General features: G+C 39.9%; 1 protein-coding gene across 5 annotated transcripts in view; it reads left to right on the top strand.

Annotated features, from left to right (window-relative positions):
• The window catches only part of eml1 (EMAP like 1), a 256,780-nt gene that overhangs the window by 148,400 nt on the left and 84,481 nt on the right, over nt 1-23,899 (top strand). For all 5 annotated transcript variants that reach the window (XM_048600146.1, XM_048600147.1, XM_048600149.1 and 2 more), the window contains exons 2-3: nt 7,645-7,827; nt 23,524-23,653. In XM_048600146.1, the coding sequence (XP_048456103.1) occupies nt 7,645-7,827; nt 23,524-23,653 (313 nt within the window). The remainder of the gene's footprint in view (nt 1-7,644; nt 7,828-23,523; nt 23,654-23,899) is intronic.

Raw genomic sequence — 23,899 nt, 5'->3', positions numbered from 1 at the left:
ATTATATCCCATTTGCCACTATCTTGCTTGCTCACTTAATCTATCTATAGTGTTTTGTAGCGATATCACACCCTCTACCCTGTTTGCTTCCAAGCTTCGTTTTGCATTGTCAAACTTGGATACAGTACATTATTCTCAGACTCTTCATTTAAGTTATTTACACAGATTGTAAATAGCTGAGACCTAGGTATGGATTCTGTAGCATCCAATTAGTTACAGCTTGCCAGCTGGAAAATGACTAGCTTATTCCTGTTTTCTACAAATTAACCAGTCCTCAAACCAAGTCAATATATAACACCAATTCCATTACTCCAATTTTGTTTAATAACCTCACAAGTGGCATCATATCAAATGTTTCTTGATAATCCAAAGATTCTACATCGACAGAAATGTGGAAAGCATTTCCCTTTTGTAAATCCATGCTTAGTCTGCACAATCCTATTCTGATTTCCTAAGTGACCAGACATTCCTAAGTAAAAAAATTCTAGCATGATCCCTGTTATTGACATCATGCTAACTAGTCTATAGTTTCCTATATGTTCTTTCTCCCTCCTTTCTTGAATGATTTGCTATCTTCAATCCAGAGAGCCATTCTAGAGTTAGGGAATTCTGGAAGATCAAAACCAATGCCTTCATTATCTTTATAGTTACCTATTTAGAAATAAATCAGCATACAGACCATGAAATACAAGCAGTATGACCATTGCCAGTGCATTAATTTCTCCAGTAATACTTCTTCGCTGATATTGTATTCTTTAAATTTCTCATTCTCTCAAAACTCTTTTTCCTTTTTCTGGAATGTTTTAATATTACATCAGAAAAGAGTGCAGAAATTGAGAGCAACACCAGACCACTCCAATCGATCAGGAAGAGGTCACTAACAGATGAAGTAAAAGGAACCTGTCTCTCCCACTCTCTCAGGGATTGAAAGGGCTGCATTCATTTTATTCATTCATGAAATGTGGGTGTCACTGGCTGGGCCAATATTTATTGCCCATGCCTAGTTGTCCTTGAGAAGCTGATGGTTAGCAGCCTTTTTGAACTGCTGCAGTCCATCTGGTATACGTACACACACAATGCTCTTAGGAAAAGAATTCCAGTCAAGTCAGGATGTTGAGTGACTTGGAGGGGAACACGCAGGTAGTGGCATTTCCATCTATCTGCTCTTGTCCTCCTAGATGGTAGTTGGTGTGGATTGGGAAAGTGTTGTTTAAAGAGGCTTGATGAATTTCTACGTTGCATCTTGCAGATAGTACACACTGCTGTTACTGAGTGTCAGTGGTGGAGGATGGTATGTGAATGTTTATGAATGTAGTGCCAAACAAGCCGGCTGCTTTGTCTTGGATGGTGTCAAGTTTCTTGAGTGTTGTCGGGGCTGCACCCATCCAGCCATGTTGGGAGCATTCCGCGGGCTTTTGTGTTATAGTTGGTGAACAGGCTTTAGTGAGTCAGAAGGCGAGTTACTCACCACAGAATTCCTAGTCTCTGATCTGGAGAAGCAAATTCCTCACAGGATTTACAATCTTTGCCTGCTGAAATCTTTTGGGTTTTTTTCTGACATGTAGGCAGATCTCTCATTAATTATAATTTTGTGATTAATCCTTTTTGCCTAGTTATAAATGGAAGCCACACTGTGAATAATTGTTGCACACAAGTAGACTGCTTTACCACAGGAATGAGAATAAGGAATAGGGAAAAGCCCAGCCAACGTTTCCAAAGTTTCGGTTCCAGCAGCATTCTCTTTTGCTTAAACCTTCACTGTCCTTTGCTGAAATATCATAACCATCGTCATCTGTTTTCTCTCACTTACAACTTTAATGATTTTTTTCCTTGTTCTTAAAAGAGCAAATAATTGTTGGGGAAACTCAACACCACCTGTGGAGAGAAACAGAATCAACTTTTCTTAGTCTGATACGATCTTCTTTAGAACTCCAATTTCTTCACAGAACTTTGCAAGTAATTGTTTGCACTTTAACAGCAGAGTTTAGTATTTAGCTGTAACTGAGAAATCTAATGAAACAACTTGCAAATAGTGATTTATTCAACATTGTATAGACCTCGATGGGATTAATCATTGTACTGTTATAGTTGTTGCAGATTCAGCCATGAAGGTTATTTAATTGATATGGCATTTTAATTAGGATTTAATCGGGAATTTATAACCTTTTCTGATATAAAGAACCCCTGGGACTGAATGTTTGCCCTAAAAGGGGTGCAAACATGCAGACAAGTGAGAGAACTTCTGGAGGCTACGCAGGTTGCAAGCAGCGAGTATTCAGAGGATGTTAATCAGTGGCCTACTGAGGCCAATGAACAGAGCCTGGTTGGAATTTTCTAGTTCACCTTGTGGGTCCCTCACTGTTTTGGAAAGAGACGATCTGCCTAGATGTGGCCTTTCGGTGGTAGATCGGTGGGGGCGGGGGCAGCACCCCAGGCAGTCTCCCCATCTTTCTGACCATAGATGCAGAGGCAGGCTGCCCTGTGGAGGGGTTCCTGCTGTACAAGGGTGGCCGCAGAGCTGTCAGGTCATTTTAAAATCTAAAGTTACTGAGCAGGCATCTCAAGGGGAAGAGCCCTCTAACAGAAGGCAGCAGCTCCTTCCCAGCTGTTGGACTTCTGCCTTAGAGAGGATACCCAATGTCCTTAAATGAATGGTGAGCATGGCCTCTGCTCACTAAGTGACCAGTTCAGAGGTAATTGATGTCAAGTAATTGCTTCTGATGTGGTGCAGGATGGGATCCCCATTTGAGCCTAACGTCAGGAACCTGATCCAAAATTCTACCCCTAGTAGCAACTTGGAAGCAGCCTATTGTAACTTGATCAATCTCAAGGGAATGCAATGAATTTGCCAGAAATATGAACAACACTGTCAGCATTTCGACAGCTTAGGCACTTTTACACGGTGCTAAATCTGTAAACTGTTGCCAATCTCCCTTTCTTTCCCACCCTGCTCAATAGAATAACATCCTCTTTCAAACCCAGGCAGTGTTGGTTTTATTGATATTGCCCAAATGTTTTTCCTATGAAGCAACACCTGTTGTTGAGGTGTTGATTCTGGCCATCTGCTCTTGTGTGGCTGGTTGGCATCTTAGTATCATTTAAGTTCGACCACCTGAATAGTTTTATCGTAGAATAAGGAAAATATTTAGTCATGTAACAGCATTTGTCGTCATACCCACCAGAAAACATGTTAGTTAAATCATTGTAAAAATATCGCCATGATTTGTTTCATTTTAATTGTTTTTCAATCTTAACATAGTGGAAAATGTATTGCCTACCTTTAAGGATTTATCTTTGCATTTCTTATATTCTGTGACCAGGGAGTGATAACTGTACAATGGTTGAATGGTTTCAGTTAATCTATATATCCATCATTCCAGGAACTTCTCAAAAACATGTAGGTGTATTTATTACCACTAGAATGAACCACGATTTCAGCGCTTGAGTCTGATTTAGAATTTTGCTCTCAAAACCCGTGGAGGATTCTCAGTTTAATTATTTGGACAGTTCACAATGGCAGAGCATTCCCATTTCACAGACTGGCAAAGATTAGTATGTTTTATGTGACTCCCATATACAGAATATTGATTCAAGATACTATTTTGGGACAGTGATCTGTAAAAATCATGCCATTTTCAGTATTTCTGGAGCCTCATAATTAGGCAAAATCACTTAAGTCGTTAGTTTTCAGACAATTCTTAACCATTTTCAGGCGCAAGATTGATTTCCGTACATAATTAGGCCCTTATGAATTGCCTTCAATGCCAGTACCACCGCTTTTAAATATACTGACCAAATCTGTACTTAGTACTCTAGGCATGGCTTCATCAACACCCTGTACAGTTGTGACAAGACTTCCCCATTTTTAACTTCCAAACCCTGACCAATAAAGGCCAAAACCCAATCTGCCTACTTAGTACTTGCTGCACCTGCACACTAAAGTTTTTTTGTTTCAAATCCAAGAATACCCAGAACCCTTTGCACTTTTGATTCAATTCAATTCTTTGCAGTCTATCTCCATTTAGCTACATTAAGTTCCATCTGTCAACTTTGCCTACTGACTCAACCTGTCTATATCGCTTTGCATATTCCTTATGTCTTCATCACAACATCCCCTCTAACCTATTTTTGTATCATCTGCAAATTTGGAATCATTACACTTTGCCCCCTTCCTTCAAGTCATTATCTAAATAATAAATAACTGAGGGCCAAGGCCTGATCCTTGTGGCACTCTACTAGTTATGTCTTTCCAATCAGAAAGAGACACATTAATCTGTATTCTCTATGCCTCTGTCATTCCTCCTTTGCAAAACCTCGATCCATGCAAATACATTACTGTCGATACGATGAGCTGCTTTCTTGTGCAAATGCCTTTTATGTGGGACTTTACTGAATGCCTTCTGGAAATCCAAATAGAGGATGTCTGTCAGTTTCCTCTCATCAACTCTGCTCATTATATCCTCCAAAAATCTCTAGTAAATTTGTGAAACATGACTTCTCTTTTGCAAAACCATGCTGACTCCATTTGATAATGTTAATTTTCGCTAAGTGTCCTCCTATCTCTTCCTTAACAATGGACTCCAGCATTTTAAAAAGGCAACTGGTAGAATTCATTGGCTTATAGTTTCCTGCTTTCTGTCTTCCTCCTTCCTTGAACAGGGACATCACTTTAGTGCTTTTTCAATCTGCTGGAAATCTCTCAGAAAGTTATCAGTTCTGGAATATATTGACTAATGTCCTCACTATATCTGCAGCCACTTTATTTAAAACCCTTGAATGCAGGTCATGGAGTCATAGAGCCAAAGTGCCGTTCAGCACAGAAACAGACCCTTTGGCCCAACTCATCCATGCTGACCAGATATCCTAAATTAATCTAGTCCCATTTGCCAGCGATTGGCTCATATCCCTCTAAACCCTTCCTAGTGATATACCCATCCAGATGTCTTTTAAATGTATCAGCCTCCACCACTTCCTCTGGCAGCTCATTCCATACACACACCACCCTCTGCGTGAAAATGTTGCCCCTTAGGTCCCTTTTAAATCTTTCCCTTCTCACTTTAAACCTATGCCATCTAATTTTGGACTCCTATTGGCTATTCATCCTATCCATGCTCCTCATGATTTTACAAACCCCTCAGCCTCCAACGCTTCAGGGAAAATAGCGCCAACCTATTCAGCCTCTCCCAGTAGCTCAAACCCTCCAATCCTGGCAACATTCTTGTAAATCGTTTCTGAACCCCTTCAAGTTTCACAACATCCTCCCTATAGCAGGGGAAAACCAGAATTGAATGCAATATTCCAGAATCGGCCTAACCAGTGTCCTGTACAGCCGCAACATGACCTCCCAACTTCTCATCAAGTCCTGGTGACTTGTCTGTTTTCAGTTCTATTAGTTGGTCAAATGCTTTGTCTCTCATGACTAAGACTGTTACAGATCTATCCTCCCACTAGAACTTTACTTATCTGATATCTTTGGGATGTTTTAATGTCCTCCAACATGAAAACCGATGCAAAATATTGGTTTAAATATTTAAATCTACCATTTCCGTGTTTCTTGTTATCAATTCCCCAGTCACATCCCCTAAGGTTCCTACACTCACTTTAGTTACTTTCTTTTTAAATATGCATAGAAGCTCTTGCTGTTTGTTTTTATGTTTCTTGTCAATTTACTTGCATGATCAATTTTCTCCCTTTTTTATTAGCATTTTGGTCACTCATTATTGGTTCTTTCAAAATAAAATAGCCAATACTCTGGCCCATCACTAGTTTTTGCTGCTTTATATACCTTTGTTTTTGATTGGGTATTCTCCTTGAATGTCTTCATTAATGATAGGTCATTCCTCCTTTACACTGAGTCCTTTTTAACCAGAATACATTTTTACTGAGCAATTTGATATATCAGTTTAAATGGCTGCCACTGCTCAGCTACTGACCTTCCTCTTTTCCCAGCTCACCTTAGACAATTTTTTCTTCATGCATCTGCAATTGCCCTGATTTAAATTGGTTTGAGACCTGAGTTGCTCACTCTCAATCTGAGTTTCAAAATCCATAACTATGAGAGATCCCTTATTAATCCTACCTCATTACACATCGCAAGATCTAAAAATCCTGTTCCCAAGTAGGTTGTGAAACATGCTGAGAAATAATTCCTGATGCACTGTCCAACTTCACCCTGTATATTACCCTTACCCATCTAATTCATCCAGTCAATATGCAGATTAAAATCATCGATGTGGTGCCCTTCTTAGATGCTTCCATTATTTCCCAATTTATAATTTGTTCTATTGTGAGGCAATTTTTTGGGGACCAATAGGTGATGCCCCAGGCGTGATCTTTTACCCTTGCTATTCCTTATTTTACCAAACTGATTCCGCAACATGATCTATTGCACCTATATGACTACACAACACCACACTGCTACTATCCTTTCTTAGAGCACTATGCTCCTGTTTTTCCTTTTTGCTTAATTTTCCGTAACATCCAATACCTTTGAAGACTGAGTTTCCATTTCAGCTCAACTTACAAACACATTTCTGTAATAAGTATCAAGACATATTCATTTATTTCCATATTACAAAAGAATCAAGAAAACAATTCTGAATTCCTTTGATGAAATTGAAAGTAAAAAGCAATTTCCATTCTGTGAAAGATTTGTATTCTTCAAGCCACAACATAAGCCTTAGCAACCAAAAATGTGCATTGTGTGCAGGATTGGGTTCATGCCTTTCTGATGCTGTGAAAGTAGAACTTGACAGCAGCTTTGTGGTGAAAATTTGAGAACTGAAGATGTGCAGGTCAGAAATAAGCTAAATACACACATCACTGCCTGTTTTAACAATTGTACTAAGCTTGTTAGTTAGCTTAAACTGTCTCAAATCCTTTCTGTCATAAAACCTTTTCAAATACAAATTTGTAACCTGTGTTTTGCTACTATGGTACCCTATTTGGTAGTGGCATATATTTTAGATGTTCAAGTTTTCCTCCTGAACTTTCTAATAAATTTACCCCTTTTAGGGGATTTCAGTAGCACTTTTGTATCAAATTCAAGATTGTGTACATTCATTTTGGACAGTATACTTATAGAATCCCTACAATGTGGAAGCAGGCTATTCAGCCAAGTGAGTCCACACCGATCCTCCAAAGAGTATCCCACCCAGACACATTCCCCTGCCGTATCTCTGTAACCCTGTGTTTCCCATGGCTAATCCGCCTAGCCTGGACACCTCTGGGTGTGTCTCCAATTTCTGTAATGAAGCATGACTTAGAAACAGATCTGTTGAGTACAATGCCAATGTATTCTGTTAATGTGGCAAAAATCCAACTTGTATGTCCAAGCCGGAAGGCCTTGCAGCTGACTCAATCTAAAATAAGCAGCTTTAGGTGAACACTGTTAGGCGGCATCTTCTAAGAAATGCTATTTAGATCAATTAATCTGTGTACCCTGACTCATGGGAAACAACTGTGTAAAGAAATTAAAATTTAAAACGTAAAGGCTGGGGTTGAAATGAAATAATTGGGCACCTAATTCACATGTGACAATGAAAACATAGGTCATTAACAGAAATTCCTCTTAATGTTGGCTATTCATATTAAAGTCTCTTCTACTTCATCTCTTCAGTTTGCGTTGTCTTCCTTTTACCGCAGATGATAGTGCGTCTGCAGCCAGCAGCATGGAGATGACGGATCGAATCGCCTCTCTGGAGCAGCGTGTACAGATGCAGGAGGATGAGATTCAACTGCTCAAGTCAGCACTGGCTGATGTAGTCCGACGTTTGAATGTTTCTGAAGAGCAGCAGGCCATGCTGAATAGGAAAGGACCTACCAAAGGTAACCAAGAGACAGAAAGTAAAATGGTGCATATTAACTGCATGTCAGAAGCAATCATTTCACTTCGCACATGCTGACTAGTTCTGAAAAGTAATATTTATCATGCGACAACATCATAAAACATATTGGTTGTGGTACTTTTACCCTTGAAATAGCCCTTGGGCAATAATATATCCTGCACTTATTGAACAGTTAACAAGGGAAAGGGATGCATTTGCCTGATGATTCTGGTTTCCGGTGGGGGAGTGGGTGACTGAGTGGGTGTTGTACAAAGGAGCGGGTGTGAACTATGCATTTGTTTCTGTGGCGAGGGTCTCTGTCACTGCTGGTTTGGGATGATTATCTTGGAGAGGGAAGTGATGTGGGCTGATGAGGCTAACACAGCTTTCATGCTCATGCAGGGGAATGCCTTGAGCAGGTTTTGTAGTGTACAAACTATGACCCAAGAAAGAGCAGTTTAGGGTGGCTCACCAAAAATTTGGTTAAAGAGATGGAAATTTGAGGTATTTTGAAGGAGAAGAGGGGAGCCCATGGACAAAGGACTCAGGCAAGTGAACGTAACTGGGAGGGTGCACAAGAGACAGTCAGAGAGGGACATCTCGGGAGAGATATGGAGCTTGAGAGTTGCCGAGAGTGTCTGGTAATTTTGTGGGGAATTGAAAACAAATGCAGGCAGAGGATTTTAAATTTGAAGCATGAGTTACCAGGAGGCCAAGGTTAAGTCTAACCACCAAATAATTATTTCCTCCCCGATTACTACCTTTCGCTCTTCTGATGATTTTGTTTCTTTGTTGGAAATTGAGTTCATTTGTACTGGTCACTCTCTATCACTTTGCCTAATGTGGCCTTTACTTGTGTGTGAGCCTTGATTTGGAGAATTGATAGGCTGCTTAACTGCATCAGGATATTATAACATAGTCCAATCCTGTCCTCAGACACCGTCCAAAAATGTGCTCTTCCAGAAGGAACCACTGGGTGTCATTCAGAAACCAGAACCATTTGCTGAGTCTCCCCTCCCTTGCTCATGTGCATTGTCTCATCTCCGATTGTGGTGAGTCCCAGATGAACCCGGGACTTTGCTAAAGGAATGAGTAGCCTCTCAATGGACATTGCCGTTCGACCATATGGAAACATAATGATGCATTTAAACAGCTGTACAGCAAGTTTAGAGAAGATGACATTTGTGGAATTTCATTCCAATGGTCTTTAGATCGTCTTATCGTGAAGGAGTGTTATTAACAGCTGATATCTAGTTCTTCCTAATATTGCCAGCTCTTTCTCTGGAATTCAGACGACAACATACCTATATATTTGTGGTTTCCAAACCTCAAGCATGAATATGCGGAGTTTGTTCTTCTCTACTGAGACCCAGAAACAGCAACATCTGAGGAAATAACAAGGAAATGTCAAATTCTTGGACGACATTGTATATTGGATTTCTTATGGCATTAATCATTCAAGTAATATACAGTCAACAAGCAACATAATTATTTATAAAGCTTTATAACTGCAGAAAAGCTTCAAGGTCACGTGCAGAGATAGTAGGAACTGCAGATGCTGGAGAATCCGAGACAACCAGGTGCAGAGCTGGATGAACACAGCAGGCTAAGCAGCATCATAGGAGCAGAAAGGCTGACATTTCGGGCCTAGACCCTTCATCAGAAATGGGGGAGGGGAAGGGGGTTCTGAAATAAATAGGGAGAGAGGGGGAGGCGGATAGAAGATGGATAGAGGAGAGGACAGGTGGCGAGGAAACAAACAGGTCGAAGAGGCGGGGATGGAGCCAGTAAAGGTGAGTGTAGGTGGGGAGTTAGGGAGGGGATAGGTCAGTCCAGGGAGGACGGACAGGTCAAGGGGGCGGGATGAGGTTAGTAGGTAGGAGATGGGGGTGCGGCTTGAGATGGGAGGAGGGGATAGGTGGGAGGAAGAACAGGTTAGGGAGGCGGGGACGAGCTGGACTGGTTTTGGGATGCGATAGGGGGAGGGGAGATTTTGAAGCTTGTGAAATCCACATTGATACCATTGGGCTGCAGGGTTCCCAAGCGGAATATGAGTTGCTGTTCCTGCAACCTTCAGGTGGCATCGTTGTGGCAATGCAGGAGGCCCAGGATGGATATGTCGTCTGAGGAATGGGAGGGGGAGTTGAAATGGTTCGCGACTGGGAGGTGCAGTTATCTATTGCGAACCAAGCGTAGGTGTTCTGCAAAGCGGTCCCCGAGCCTCCGCTTGGTTTCCCCGATGTAGAGAAGGCCACAATGGGTACAGCGGATGCAATATACCACATTAGCAGATGTGCAGGTGAACATCTGCTTGATGTGGAAAGTCTTCTTGGGGCTGGGATGGGGGTGAGGGAGGAGGTATGGGGGCAGGTGTAGCACTTCCTGCGGTTGCAGGGAAAAGTGCCGGGTGTGGTGGGGCTGGAGGGGAGTGTGGAGCAGACAAGGGAGTCACGGAGAGAGTGGTCCCTCCGGAAAGCAGATCAGGGTGGGGAGGGAAAGATGTCTTTGGTGGTGGGGTCGGATTGCAGATGGCGGAAGTATCGGTGGATGATGCGTTGGATCTGGAGGTTGGTGGGGTGGTACGTGAGGACGAGGGGGATTCTGTTTTGGTTCTTATTGCGTGGATGGGGTGTGAGGGATGAGTTGCGGGAAATGTGGGAGATACGGTCGAGGGCGTTCTCGACCACTGAGGGGGGGAAGTTACGGTCCTTGAAAAACGAGAACAACTGAGATGTACGGGAGTGGAATGCCTCATCCTGGGAGCAGATGCGGCGGAAGCGAAGGAATTGGGAATAGGGGATGGCATTTTTGCAGGAAGGTGGGTGGGAGGAGGTGTATTCTAGGTAGCTGTGGGAGTCGGTGGCAGGTTAGGTGGATTGGCCATGCCGAGTTAATAGAGCATTGAAGTGTACAGGTCTCACTGACTGCATGGGTCCACTTGTTTAGCTGAAGACAGAAGTGTGTTGGTTAGCTCAGTTAGCTGCTTTGCGATGCAGAGTGGTGCCAACAGTGCTGGTTCAATTCCCATACCGGCTGAGATTACCTTATCAACCTGTCCCCTCACCGGAGGCGTGGTAACCCATGGTCCAAATCACCACCAGTCATCTCTCACTGTAGTGAGAGTGCAGCCCAATGGTCTGGTAGGAATATGGCAACTTTACCTTTGACAAATGTGACAGTTTTAATTACAATGTTTCACATTGGCATATCCCTTTTTGCTAATTACATGAAGTTATTAAGACCACTAATTTACTGTAGTTAACATCTAGACGTTTGCACAAGATTCAAGTTTTGGATTGGAGAGTAAATAATTTAGCTCATGCAAATCTGAATTCCAGATTGAATGAATTTGGTGCACTAACATGGAAGAACCTACTTAACAGACAGTAAGTAACTCATACATTTAGATACATGACCATCTGGTATTCAAATTCATACAAAGACATTTAAAGACTCAACACGTATAGGTACTCGAGTACATTAAATTATTTTACATTTCACTATTCAAATACCTATTGATACCCATGACTATAAGATTGAAGGTGTATTTTATCACCAGAGGCACAAAACTATCAGAGACTCAAATACTTACAAGTTCTAACAGACAAGGTCCTCAGATGCACATCAGTACAAAATTACCAGACCCTCAGGTTCCAGACTACCAAGGAATATGACTTTGTGGTATATCACTGAAACTAGTTAAAAGCAAAGAAATTAATTAATTAGGATAAGACTATATGATGGCTTATGATTCAATATTTACCGGAACAGCTAAAAATAAATTTTGAAACTCAGTTTTCTTAAAAATATGTTCCCAAATTGGGGACAATTCATTTTGTGTTCAATTATGAAAATTCTAAATCTCTTAATGAGGAGTGAATTTTAATTTTAATACCATGTTGGAAATTTCCCCAATACAGTAGGATTCAATCAATTAAGTCAATAGTATTTACCATGTTTTATTTTTACAAATTTAAGGAGATAATGTACAACAGACTTTCTGACTAACTCAGTGCTATTGGTGGAATGATGAAATTGCTGGGAATTGTAGATATTTAACAGCACATGTTGCATACCTTGCTCCAGATTTGTGATGATACTAGCAACTCCACTTTGGCAGGCAGAAATAAGCTTTAGATTTTGTGAAGAAAAATATTCCCTTCACCTTAATATGCTACAGAGATGTAGAATTGTTTTGAAGAAATTTTAAAGGCTATGTATGGCCTTTCTTCAAAGCATTCTCAGTAATCTTGCAGCTAATAATTAAAGATTAAATAACGTTGAACGTACATTTTTGAATGCACTCAAAATTTCTGGAAACAAGTTCAAATTTAATGCTCACATATTTTGAACAATATGATGGGATCCAAATCAAAATTCATTTGAAGTTAAGATAAAACAAAGAACTGCGAATGCTAGTGATCTGAGACAAAAACAGAAATTGCTGGAGAAAGTCAGCAAATCTGGCAGCATCTGTGGGGAGAAAGCAGAGTTAATGTTTTGACCCCAGTGACTCATCATCAGAACTTCATCATTTGAAGTTACCCAGTTGAAACTGCTTTGGAATAGTATTCCTTATGAACAGAACCACAAACACACTCTAGGGTAAGTACCATTTTAACTTGAGGCGAAACTGTCTTTAAGCAACTGTGGCTAGCATTTATATAGTGCCTTTGTAAAACATCCCAGCAGCCAAAGTGATACATGCGCAGTTGAATTCAAGTTGTTATAGAACATCTGTAATAGTTTAGGAAATAAAATACAATGTATCCATTTCATGGTATTTAATTGGAAAAGCGTGTTATATTCAATCTGGCTGTTGAGCTTTCCTTGTTTACACCTTGAAGAACGTAGCTTTTAAATTTTATTTGGTCTAGTGATAGGTTCAAACATAAAATATGCTATCTGACTTCAAAAATTGTTACGAATAACCTGCAAGTCATTAATGACATATTGTCCAGAGTCCACCTCTCTGTACTATGAGGTGTTTTCACTGCCTGTGCTGTCATGTTGTTGGGAGTGAGCCAAGGCAGGAACTCTTGAGAATATTAGGAAAGTTCAAGTTTCTTTTGTAAAGTGCAATTTTTCTATAAACTGGTTTTCAACAACTATTAGTAATTGTGTGAAATGTTCTCAGAATCGCAGATTCAGTTGCATTGAAGTTATGGCTCTACTCTTGGAAAATTTTGCACTGTCTAAAACCTGCAATTAAAATGTACAATTGCAGTTATATTGTTAAAATACCTGATTTGCAAGTTATTAGAATTTCCTTTGTCCCATTAAATTGGAGATCAACACACATATATATAATACTACTTCTTTGGATTTTTAGAATTTCCTTTTCCTACTCTATTTTCAGTGCTAATTCTTTTATCTTTTGTTTATATCATACTGTTGAACCTTTCTTTCTGCTTTTTTTAATATTTCAGTCATATTTATATTTTATTTTCCTCTCTTGTCTGTTCTTCTTTGCCAAATTCTTCTCTTTATGGACCTTTAGATCAGGCAGCATCTAAACGATCGGAGGCAGATAAACAGAGCAGTGCTAACAAACCAGGTAAGCATTTGAGCTCCCTTCAACTGTACAGTTTAGAAACTCCCCATAGAATAAGATGTGGTTTGCAAACATGTGGAAGCTTTTGACAACTGATACTGTTCTTCTGTTTGATTTATTATTCTAGCTGTCGTCATGTCCATTGTTAGTGAAAGACAATGGATTGAATGTGAGGACATTCATTTCAGAGATGCTGTCATTAATTTCAAGAAACCTTCACAAACTTTACAGTAATAACTTTTATTTAAACCCAAGAATATCAGTTTCTTCTCTTGCTCTTTTTGTTGTACGTGCCTCTCACCTGATCCATACGCTATCTCCGGATTGGGAGTGCCAGTGGCCATTGCTTCCTTTGAGCTTCAAGACCATCTGCTGGAAACTGGCAGAAGAGCACAGGAAATTATTGTCATCTAGTTGTCCTTATAAACCTTGGGGCTATGCCAAACAGAGATATGGTAACTACACAATCGGCCTGACTGAATCAGGAACTCTCCATGTGGTGACCATTTGGGAATTCTCACTGTCAATTTCATCTGCACAAGTGATTAAGATAATGAACTTGCATGAATATCTCTGTCAAAAACAGGCTTACTTTATTGTTGCAATCAGACTCAATACTAGGTTCCCTAATTTGATGCAGTTGCAGATACGATACCCCAAACTAGTAAGCTCCTGGGTGAGGAGGAATGAATTGGCTCCTCTTCCTTAGTCACCCACCCCCTTGCTTGGTTACAGCAAAGTTAATTTTAAAAGTTATCTCACCCCTTTGGATAACTTTTTCCCCAGACCAAATTAATTTTTGAAAGGGGCCAATTTAACCAGACTTTCTTGAATTAACAAAATGTGAGTTTATTAATTAATCTCACACACACACACACACACACAATTGAACGAATGTAAGGTAACATAGATATATGGATCATTCTGTGAATTGTTCGTGAAGAGTAGACAGTTGAACATCATGACCGTTGCAATGGAGGTTGCTGGTAGGGTTGATGTTGGTAGTTGAACAGTTGGTTTCACTCCTCAGTTTTGCAAATTCATTGAGATTCTTTAGTTCTGATTCTTTTCAACCATGATTGAATTTCAGCACTCAGGGTGAGAGAGAGTCCTTTTCTCTGGCTGCTAGCTGCTTAACTTTTGGCACTCAGAGACAGGGAAGATCTTTACCTGCATCATGGGGTAACTAAGAGTTGTGATTTTCACTGTACATTAATGCCTGAAGAAAGCTGGCACACCTGAGAACTTTCAGTCCCACTAGTGCACACTAATAGGATCGACACTGGCATTTTAAATTCTGTCCTTGTGATTTTCACTTTGAAGATAATGGATCTGTCATTTGTGGCACAATTCAAAGCAGGTGGCTTACTATTGAGCAGGGGTCATCAGCCCCTCATTATCTTCGTAAAGATCACAGTCCAGTCTGATTGGATTTGTATCTTCCCAATTTTTGAGGGTTATTGTTTAAAGTTGCTTTGATAGCTGCAGGTGTAAAGTTCTGTGAGTCTCTCTCTCTCTCTCTCTCTCTCTCTCTCTCTCTCTCTCCAGAGAACCACTTAATTTACATCCGCAGCTAATTTTTTGGAACACATTTTGGAATTACAATTTAAAAATGTCCACAGCCCTTTGGAATTCTAAGCTGTTGTCTTAAAGTCATATACATAAAGGACTAACTTACACTTATACAATGGCTTTCACATCCTCAGGACATCCAAAGAATATTAAAGTTAGTGAAATAGTTCTCAAGTGTAGAAAATTACTTTTTTCGTTTTGTGTGGATTTTGATGTTGGATTGTGTGTGAAATTAAATACATTATTTGTATCATTATGTTTGAATGACTCTTGATAGAGATTTCTTTGACAAGATGACGTTAGGAGAGGTAAGCAAACGTTTGGCCAAAAAAAATGGATTTTAAGGTGGAAGAGTTTGGAAAAGAGTCAGAGGAGATTTTAGGGTGAATTTCAGAACAAATTGACGAGGCAGTAAGGTTGAAGATGGCAAGAACTGCAGATGCTGGAGTCAGAGTCGATACAGTGTGGAGCCGGAGGAACACAGCAGGTCAGGCAGCATGGTGATTGTTTCAGTTTTTCCAGTGAATTTCCAGAGGAAATTTTGGCTTATTCAAGACTGGATGTGAGATAAGTAGATGATACATAAAGGCAATGAAGTGTGCTAGAAAGGAGGTGGAAATGTTGAGCCAGATACCATGGTCTACATTGTGAATGACAGTGTCAAGAACTGGGAGTAATAGGGAATTGTTCAAGTTAATAGTTTGTGAATAATCTTGGGGAATATATCAAATGCGTTCCTAGACCCAGTTTTCTTGTTACTTATTTTCCAAGGATTCTGCGATAGGTAGAAGAAAGGACTTTTCCGGTGAGGAAATCATATTGTAAGATGTCATTGCTTGACTTACTTCAAATAAAACAAAGGGCCACAGCCATTAAATGTTAAGTTCTTGGGCAATTTCCCCTCTGGGTATACTGGGTAGAGCCCCTAAAATGATCTGATAAAGCTTTAGTGTTCTGCTGAAACCACTTAGCCACCAGGTCTGACCCCTGCAAACTAGCTGCAGCCAGGATAATGACACCAACTTGTGTTTGTATAGTACCTTTTACACAGTAAAACAGCGCAAGACACTTCACAAGAACATTTTAACGACATACTGACAGTGATGCACATTAAAGGAGATGACTATAAGCTGGATCTAAAAGCTCAATTTTATAGAGCATATTAAAGAAGGAAAGGTGTGGTAGAGAGTTAGAGATGTGTTGGGAAAGAGAGTTCCAGAACTTCAGGCTCAGGCAGCTGAAGGCCTGACTGTGACATGTGGAGCAATTAAATTGTCATTGCTCAGGATGCCAGAACTAAAGGAGTGCGGATATCCAGGAGGTATGTGGGGCTGGAGCAGATGGAGAGTGTCCAAGCGGATTAGGTATTTGAGAATAGGGATAGGAACATCAAAATTGAATTGTTGCTTTACTAGGAACATGTAGATCAGCAAACACAGGGATGATAAGTGAACAGAATTTGGTTTGAGTAAAGACACAGGCAGAACGATTTTAGATGAGCTTGAGGCAGCTCATGGAAGTGATGTGTGAATATGTTGTCAGAAATTCATTTCACACAGAATGTAACATCAAGATCACAAACAGATTGGTTCAAGCTTTGGACAGCTGTGAGGGAGAAGGATGGAATCAGCAACTAGGAAATGGTGGAACCCAAAAGAGCCTTTGGCTTTCTCAGTATTTAATTGGAGGATGTTTCATTTTCCAATACTGGATGTCAGACAAGCAAGCTGACGATTTAAGAGTCAGTACAGGTGTTGAGAGAGGTGCTGGTGAAGTAGAACTAGATGTGATCATGCACACGGCATCTGATGCTGTGTTTGTAGATAATGTTTCTGAGGGGCTGTGTGTAGATAGAAGCGGGCCAACAAGACATCCTTAGGGAAGACACCAGAGGTAACAGCGTGGGAACAGGAAGAGAAACTGTTCTTTGGCTGGAATTGAGATAGGTAAGAATGGAACCAGTGAAGGCAGTCCCACCCAGCTGAATGAAGGTGGAGAAGAATTGGAGGAGGATGGTCTGGTCGACAATGTCCAAGAGAAAGACAAAGACGGACAGGGAATTGGGACCATTCCCCATTTCTGTTTCAAAGCAACTGTAGCCAATTAGGAAGAATCGCCAACTCTATTGACAGGCCAACCCCTCTACTTTACAAAGAGCTTTTATCTTTACTTCCATGGAATCATCAAGACACATTTACCCATTACTTCATTTGGCAAGGGTGATGGCTGCAGTGGGGAAGGTTGCTTCCAGGCCATCCTCAGTGTTTGTTATGGCCATTTAAGAAATTGCACCAGAAACGAGCGGGGCATGACTTCACCCTCGGATTGTTCTTTCCTTTCACTATTGGGAAGGTGATGTGGCAGTCCCTTCCACTCTGGGCTTCTCTGCTCAATTCAGCTTGAGTCAGAAACTGAACTGATGACCATTCCCTTTTTGGGAAATGGTGTGTTACCCCAATGCCCCATTCCTGTCAAGGTGTATTTTATTTGATGTTTTTGGGTAAATTCTATTTAATGGCTGTCTCAGCGCAGCTGTAAGGCAAACAAGCCTTCTCCCTGTCCCCAGAGCAGACCCAATGGCCTGGTCCAATTGCTTTTGGAACTAGAGCCAAAAGAACCGGAGAGGCAGAACGTCTACTTCAAAATGGGTCCTTGGGGACTTGTCAGGAATAATATTCCAGTTCCTCACCATTTACAGACACCTTTTAGAAATTAAATACTTGATTTAGAAAATTATTAGTGATAGAATCACAATATTTATGACTTCTAACAATGTTTTCATTGTGGTTTTCAGTCCAGCTGCCAACTAGCTTGTTCTGAATCTGTCCTATTATGCCTGCATTGTAATACCATGTTCGCTACAGAAGGATCCTGGCAAGCAGCTATCGCTGATCAACACGGCTAATTTCTTTGCTCTGAATTAGCAATTAACACACAAGCAAAGATTTTTCAAAGGCACACACTGATCCTGTGCTGTGGAGAAAAGACATCCCCTGGTAAATGGCATACCCTTAACAAGCCACAATGTCACTCTTTTAATTAATGTGCTTGATAGGACAAAGAGCCAGAGGATATTGAAGAACTACAAAGACTGGTTTGCAACCATGTCTTGCATGTGATGTAAAGGAGCAAAAACAGAAAGAAAGCAATATGAAAGTCTATTACAAAAAGTCATTGTAATGTTTCAGAGGGGATGACACACTTAAACCTGACCTTGGCATAGTTTAAAATTACTACCGGTAGGTTTTAGCTGAAATAGGAATTTTGGCAGCTTCTTTGGATAGGTATTGGGATCGGAGTGGGTGGAGTGGAAATTTGCACATTTTAAAAGTAAATTAATGGGAAATGTCAGATGAGATGAAAAAACTCTGGAACAAACTTCAGAAAAGATCTGAAGATTTCTTGACTAATAGTAAATTTTACATCAGCTGCTTGTGGGAAGGTGTCAGGAGCGATGGACAGAAATTATCAGAGGCAACCCAAGAAGTAAGCATAAGCCTTCAAGAAAGTGATATTTTAATTATTATTTTAATATTTTGTGGGATGTGGACATCTCTAATTAGGTCAGTATTTATTGAATTGTTACGAGTCAGCCAAATTGCTATAGGTCTGGAGTTACATGTAGACCAGATTGGGTAAGGAAGTCAGATTGCCTTTCTGAAAGGACATGAATGAACCAGCTGAGCTTTATGTAAATCTGCAGTGGTCGCCATTAGGTTAACATTTTTTATTCTGCTTTTCCTTCAAACTAAAATTCAAATTTCGCCATCTGCCATGGTGGGATTTGAATCCATGTTCCTTAAACAGTAGTTTGGCCCTCTGGATTACAAGTCCAGTGACATTATCCCTATGCCACCACCTCCCCAAAACTATGTACTAATTGCAACACAAAAGAAAAGCTATTTGGTGCAGTGTTTAGGTCCATGCATTCTCTCACTTTCTGCATCAAACTTCATCAATATACCTCTCTATCTCTTTATCCACACCCTGCCCCATGTTTATTTCTGCTGTCCCTAGCATGTACCCATGTTATTTGTTTCCATTACTCCTTCTACTAATGAGTTCTGCATTTACACTACTCAGGGTAAAAATTGATTCTGAATTCCCTGTTGGATTTATCAGTGAGTATTTTACGTTTATAGAATCATAGAATCATACAGCACGGAAAGAGGCCCTTCGGTCCAACCAGTCCACGCCGAACGTAACCCCAAACTAAACTAGTCCCACCTGCCTGCTCCTGGCTCATATCCCTCCAAACCTTTCCTATTGATATATCCATCCAAATGTCTTTTAAACATTGTAATTGTACCTGCAACCACCACTTCCTCAGGAAGTTCATTCCACATGCAAACCATCCTCTGTGTAAAAAATTTGCCTCCTATGTCTTTTATAAATCTCTCTCCTCTCACCTTAAAAATGTGCCCCCTCATCTTGAAATTCCCCATCTTAGGGAAAAGACAATTATCATTAGCTGTATCTATTTCTCTCATTATTTTATAAACTTCTATCAGGTCACCTACTCCAGTGAAAAAAGTCCTAGCTTATCCAGCCTTTCCTTATAACTCAAACCTTCCATACCTGGCAACATCCTGGTAAATCTCTTCTGAACCCTCTCTAGCTTGATAAAATCCTTCCTATAACTAGGTGACCAGAACTGGACACAGTATTCCAGAAGAGGCCTCACCAATGTCCTGTACAACCTCAACATAACGTCCCAACTCCTACACTCAAAGGACTGAGCAATGTAGGCAAGCATGCCAAACACCTTTTTAACCAGAGATAGCAGGAACTGCCAATGCTGGAGTCTAAGATAACAAGGTGTAGAGCTGGATGAACACAGCAAGCCAGGCAGCATCAGAGGAACAAGAAAGCTGACGTTTCAGGTCTGGACCCTTCTTCAGAAAAAAAAATCAGAAGATTTCTTGACTGATAGTCAATTTTACATCATCAGACCCAAAACGTCAGCTTTCTTGCTCCTCTGATGCTGCCTGGCTTGCTGTGTTCATCCAGCTCTACACCTTATTACCTCTTTAACCACCCTGTCTATATGTGACTCAAACTTTAAAGAATGATGTACCTGCACCCCATGTCTCTCTGTTCTACAACACTACCATTAATTGTGTAAGCCCTACCCTTGTTTGTTGTACTAATTTTACCACTCCTTGTTCTTGTTTCACCAGCAACATTTTTGCAGAGTCCATCTTATCAAAACTTTTTGTAACCTTAAAGACCTCTTGAAAGTTACTCCTCAGTCTTATCAGTTAGAAAGAGAATGCCCAACCTGCTCAAATCAGTTGTGATAGCATTAACGCAAAACCTTTTTGATAAAATAACTCGGCGCTCCGTTCTCCGATTGTACCTATCAAAGGGGAAGCCAACCTGAAAGGAGTGGATAAAGGAGGCTTTCTGTGACATTCTATTATGCAATCTCCAGAAAGTACCTGCAAGGAAATCCAACCATGATACAGATGATGATGGCTATCATTGAATGTGCTGATCCCATCCTGTGTAATAGAAGGTTATGTCCTCCAGTGAATAATACACCCAATTCCTCAATGACTCCAAAATTTCCAGAGACACTTTCTCAAGACCATTCCTTGGAGCTGCACCAGGGCTTGCAAATATCATTGATGGCGTATTGGTAGGTCCAGCCCATCACGGTATATTTATTACTGATCACAAACCTTTTCTTGTACACTCTCACTGAGTGCACTGCATACTGTATTGTGATTGGGTTGCTCCTGAAGCACTGTCCTAAATAAAGTTATTTAGAGATTCATAGAAATTACCAATAGCCTGGGGTCTGCTCTCCTAGCTTTCAATGAAGAAATATGGTCAAATGCACCACCTGTCTGCCAGAGCGAGGTATATTTATGTCAGTCTGCTGTTGGGTTTACCTTTGTTTACCTGCAGCTGTTTAGCTTATTGATCCTAACAAACTACACAGCTACAAGATTCCCTTTGCTGCTGGGAAAAATAATTATTTTACAAACAATTGGCAAAAAGGCTCTTGGAAACCTAAATGCCAGTAGAAATACACTTAAAACTAGTGTCATTTTCATGCCTTTTTATTTACTTACCACTGCCTAGCCACCCAGGTATCTATTTCATTCAGGTGTGATTCTCAACTGGAAGGCCAGATGTGGACAGCTCCCAAGTAAACACTTAAAACAAAGTGCTTGTCATTTTTGAAGTGGATGTTTTCTATATCCCTGGTCCCCCATCCCCTGGAAGTGCCATCAGTAGAATTGAATTTCACCCCATTTTCTGCTCATCAGTGCAACGCCACAGTAATGGATGCCTAGGAATGGAGAGACTTTCCTCTTTAAAGTGAAATTAATGAAATGAAAAGTATGCTAAGATAGATTTAACGGTTGACAGTCAATTAATTTCATATATACAATTCCCCTCTGTGCTATTTTAACAGAGAGAAACAAATAAGTTAATTTGTTAAGGTGAGAGGGAAGAATTTATTGTGTTCACCCACAAATAATTCTACCAGTAATTTTCCAAACCTAAAAATGAATGATCTAAGCTCTATGCACATCATAAATGCAATGCAGGTGATGACATTTCACACTTTGTAGGCACCGAGCAGTCTGGAGAAAAAAGTAGAAATGGGATAAAGAGATAATCATTTTCTAATGGTTTTCGTACTTTTGGAAGCATCTAAACAAATAGAGGCAAAAATTACTATACAGAAAAAAATTGCTTTCTAATTTGACATTATATCTTAAGTTATACTTCTGGGTATACTTGTTTGGATATTTGTGGCTTCAAAGGAATGAACAAAGTTACAAATAATTCCACTTTAGAAGTAGGATATTGTATTGTGGACTATATGGCATAATTTACCTCTTCTATCAATCATGCAGAATAATATTCACGGTCTTATGTGACTGTTCATGTATAATGTCATAAGAGTCTCCTTAAGACAATATTAAGTTGCATGCACACATACACACAGACCTCATTATGTTTGCTCCCTCATTAACAATAGGATCACTGTACCTAGGTAGGTTACAGATAATATTATAAATGAGTATGCTTTCAATAATTAAGAAAATTTTTCAAAGATGTTTACAAATAGAGCAAAGAAAGCACAAAGACAGCAAATGTTGAAGAAAAGTATTATTGCAGTGATCTACATGTCAGCCTGCTTCACAAAGATTTGATTAGTTGCCTACTTTAATGTACCCTGTTAGCTATTATAACTAGACATGATTTTTGAAGCCTGGATATATCTGAATTTTTTGTTTGTTTGATTGGTATAGGACAGTGCCCTTTAACTTATTTCTAAGTGTGGCCCAATGTTCGGAATGCAGACATTGCATGATGCTGGACTGAAAATTTTGAGGCCGAGAGTTAATTGGGGTTTGTGGCAGCTTTCAGTTGCTGAGTGGGTGGTTGGGTAGGGATGAGGCGAAAGGGGGAAGAAGTGTTTAAATTGCAGTTTTTTTCTTACTAAGAAAGACACCTTCCCATTCCACAGGCACATTTAGCAGCAACAATGAGGCTTCAAATTACTGACTATTAGACCCCTCCCCCACCATTTATAAAAAGGCTCAAGGATTTAAAGGGGGCTTGCAGTTGTTGGGACTCATATGAGCTACATGATAGTCACTGCTGTCTCTGAGTTTGTAACTCCAAAATCTCATCTTGTGATCCCACTGGAGGTTGCAATCCACAATTTGAGAAGCCCAGGTTTAGAACTTTAGTTTTTTAAAAATCTAAACTGATGTTTTGGTTCTGCCTGTTTTGTATGCTATCCAGCAATATTAGTGTAAACCTTCTGGTGTCACTCCTGATTCGGAAAGTATTTTGACCTATATGTCCATCCAATGTGTTTGGTTCTTCTTGCATATCTCACCAATGTGTATATCTTGAATGTGAGAATCTGAGAAAAATGAAATGATCATTTTTACCTTGACAGCCTGGAAGTATTGCTTACGGTACAAACCTTATTCTCTTTATTTTTCTGAAATGATTTAGAATTATAAAGTAATGTTGGGAAGTATAGTTTCAGTACTGCTGCATTTTGATTTCAGAAGTGTAAATGACTATATCTTGTAATGTATAAGCATATTTTTAAAGTATTACTTTACTTTCATTATGGTTTTATTGAAAAATCAGCATTGTAGAACTGAATATTTTGTATTTTTCTACCTTTTCTCATGGAAGTATATGAGCTGAGCTCTGAAATTACAACCAGGGATTACAGATTTCAAAGTTTACCAATGCTTAAAGCTTTCATCTGATTGAAACAAACATTAAGCAGTTTGTTTCACGGAAGGTATTGCCTTCACTAAAGCAAAAGAGTGAAGAACTTCAGACAAATAAACATTTGTGACAATTATCCCACAGAGAAATCTCAAAGCAATAACTTTTTGTTTTAGTTTGGAACCATTGGTTTGTGTTCCAATGTCGCAAACAGACGCTCATTCCTTTACAGTATTAATCTCCTAACTGAAAACTGATGAAAAAGTTACAACTCATGTCTGGCTTTACTTGAAAAGCAAGAAGAATATTTATGCTATAAAGAATAGTAATATGCTTTTGCTTGCTTTACAGCAAGACCCATAGTGCAAGCCTTGCCATTAAGGCCTACAGTTAACAATGGAACTGTACTACCAAAGAAGGGATGTGGCTCTCTGCCATCTCCATCTGGAGTCAGGAAGGATATAACACCAGCAACCAAAAGGTGAGAATGAACTCGGGCAAAAAAGCAGCAGGTACTATTTTGTGATCATCAGTATATCCCTCGGATGCCCCTGGTGCTAAGCTACTTCTTTATTTGGCAAAGCAATCCATTATACACTGAGAACACAAGGTTTACATCTGCTTTGTCATTAAATATTACCACAATTATATTTGATGGATCCCATTATGTAAGATTACATTATCTATTATGCCCATTATATGTTATACTTCTTATCATCCTGCTTAA

This window comes from Rhincodon typus, chromosome 8, assembly GCF_021869965.1.
Source record: "Rhincodon typus isolate 14 chromosome 8, sRhiTyp1.1, whole genome shotgun sequence".
NCBI lineage: Eukaryota > Metazoa > Chordata > Chondrichthyes > Orectolobiformes > Rhincodontidae > Rhincodon > Rhincodon typus.
Note: the sequence above shows the minus strand (reverse complement) of the source record. Positions and strands in the feature narration are given on the sequence as shown.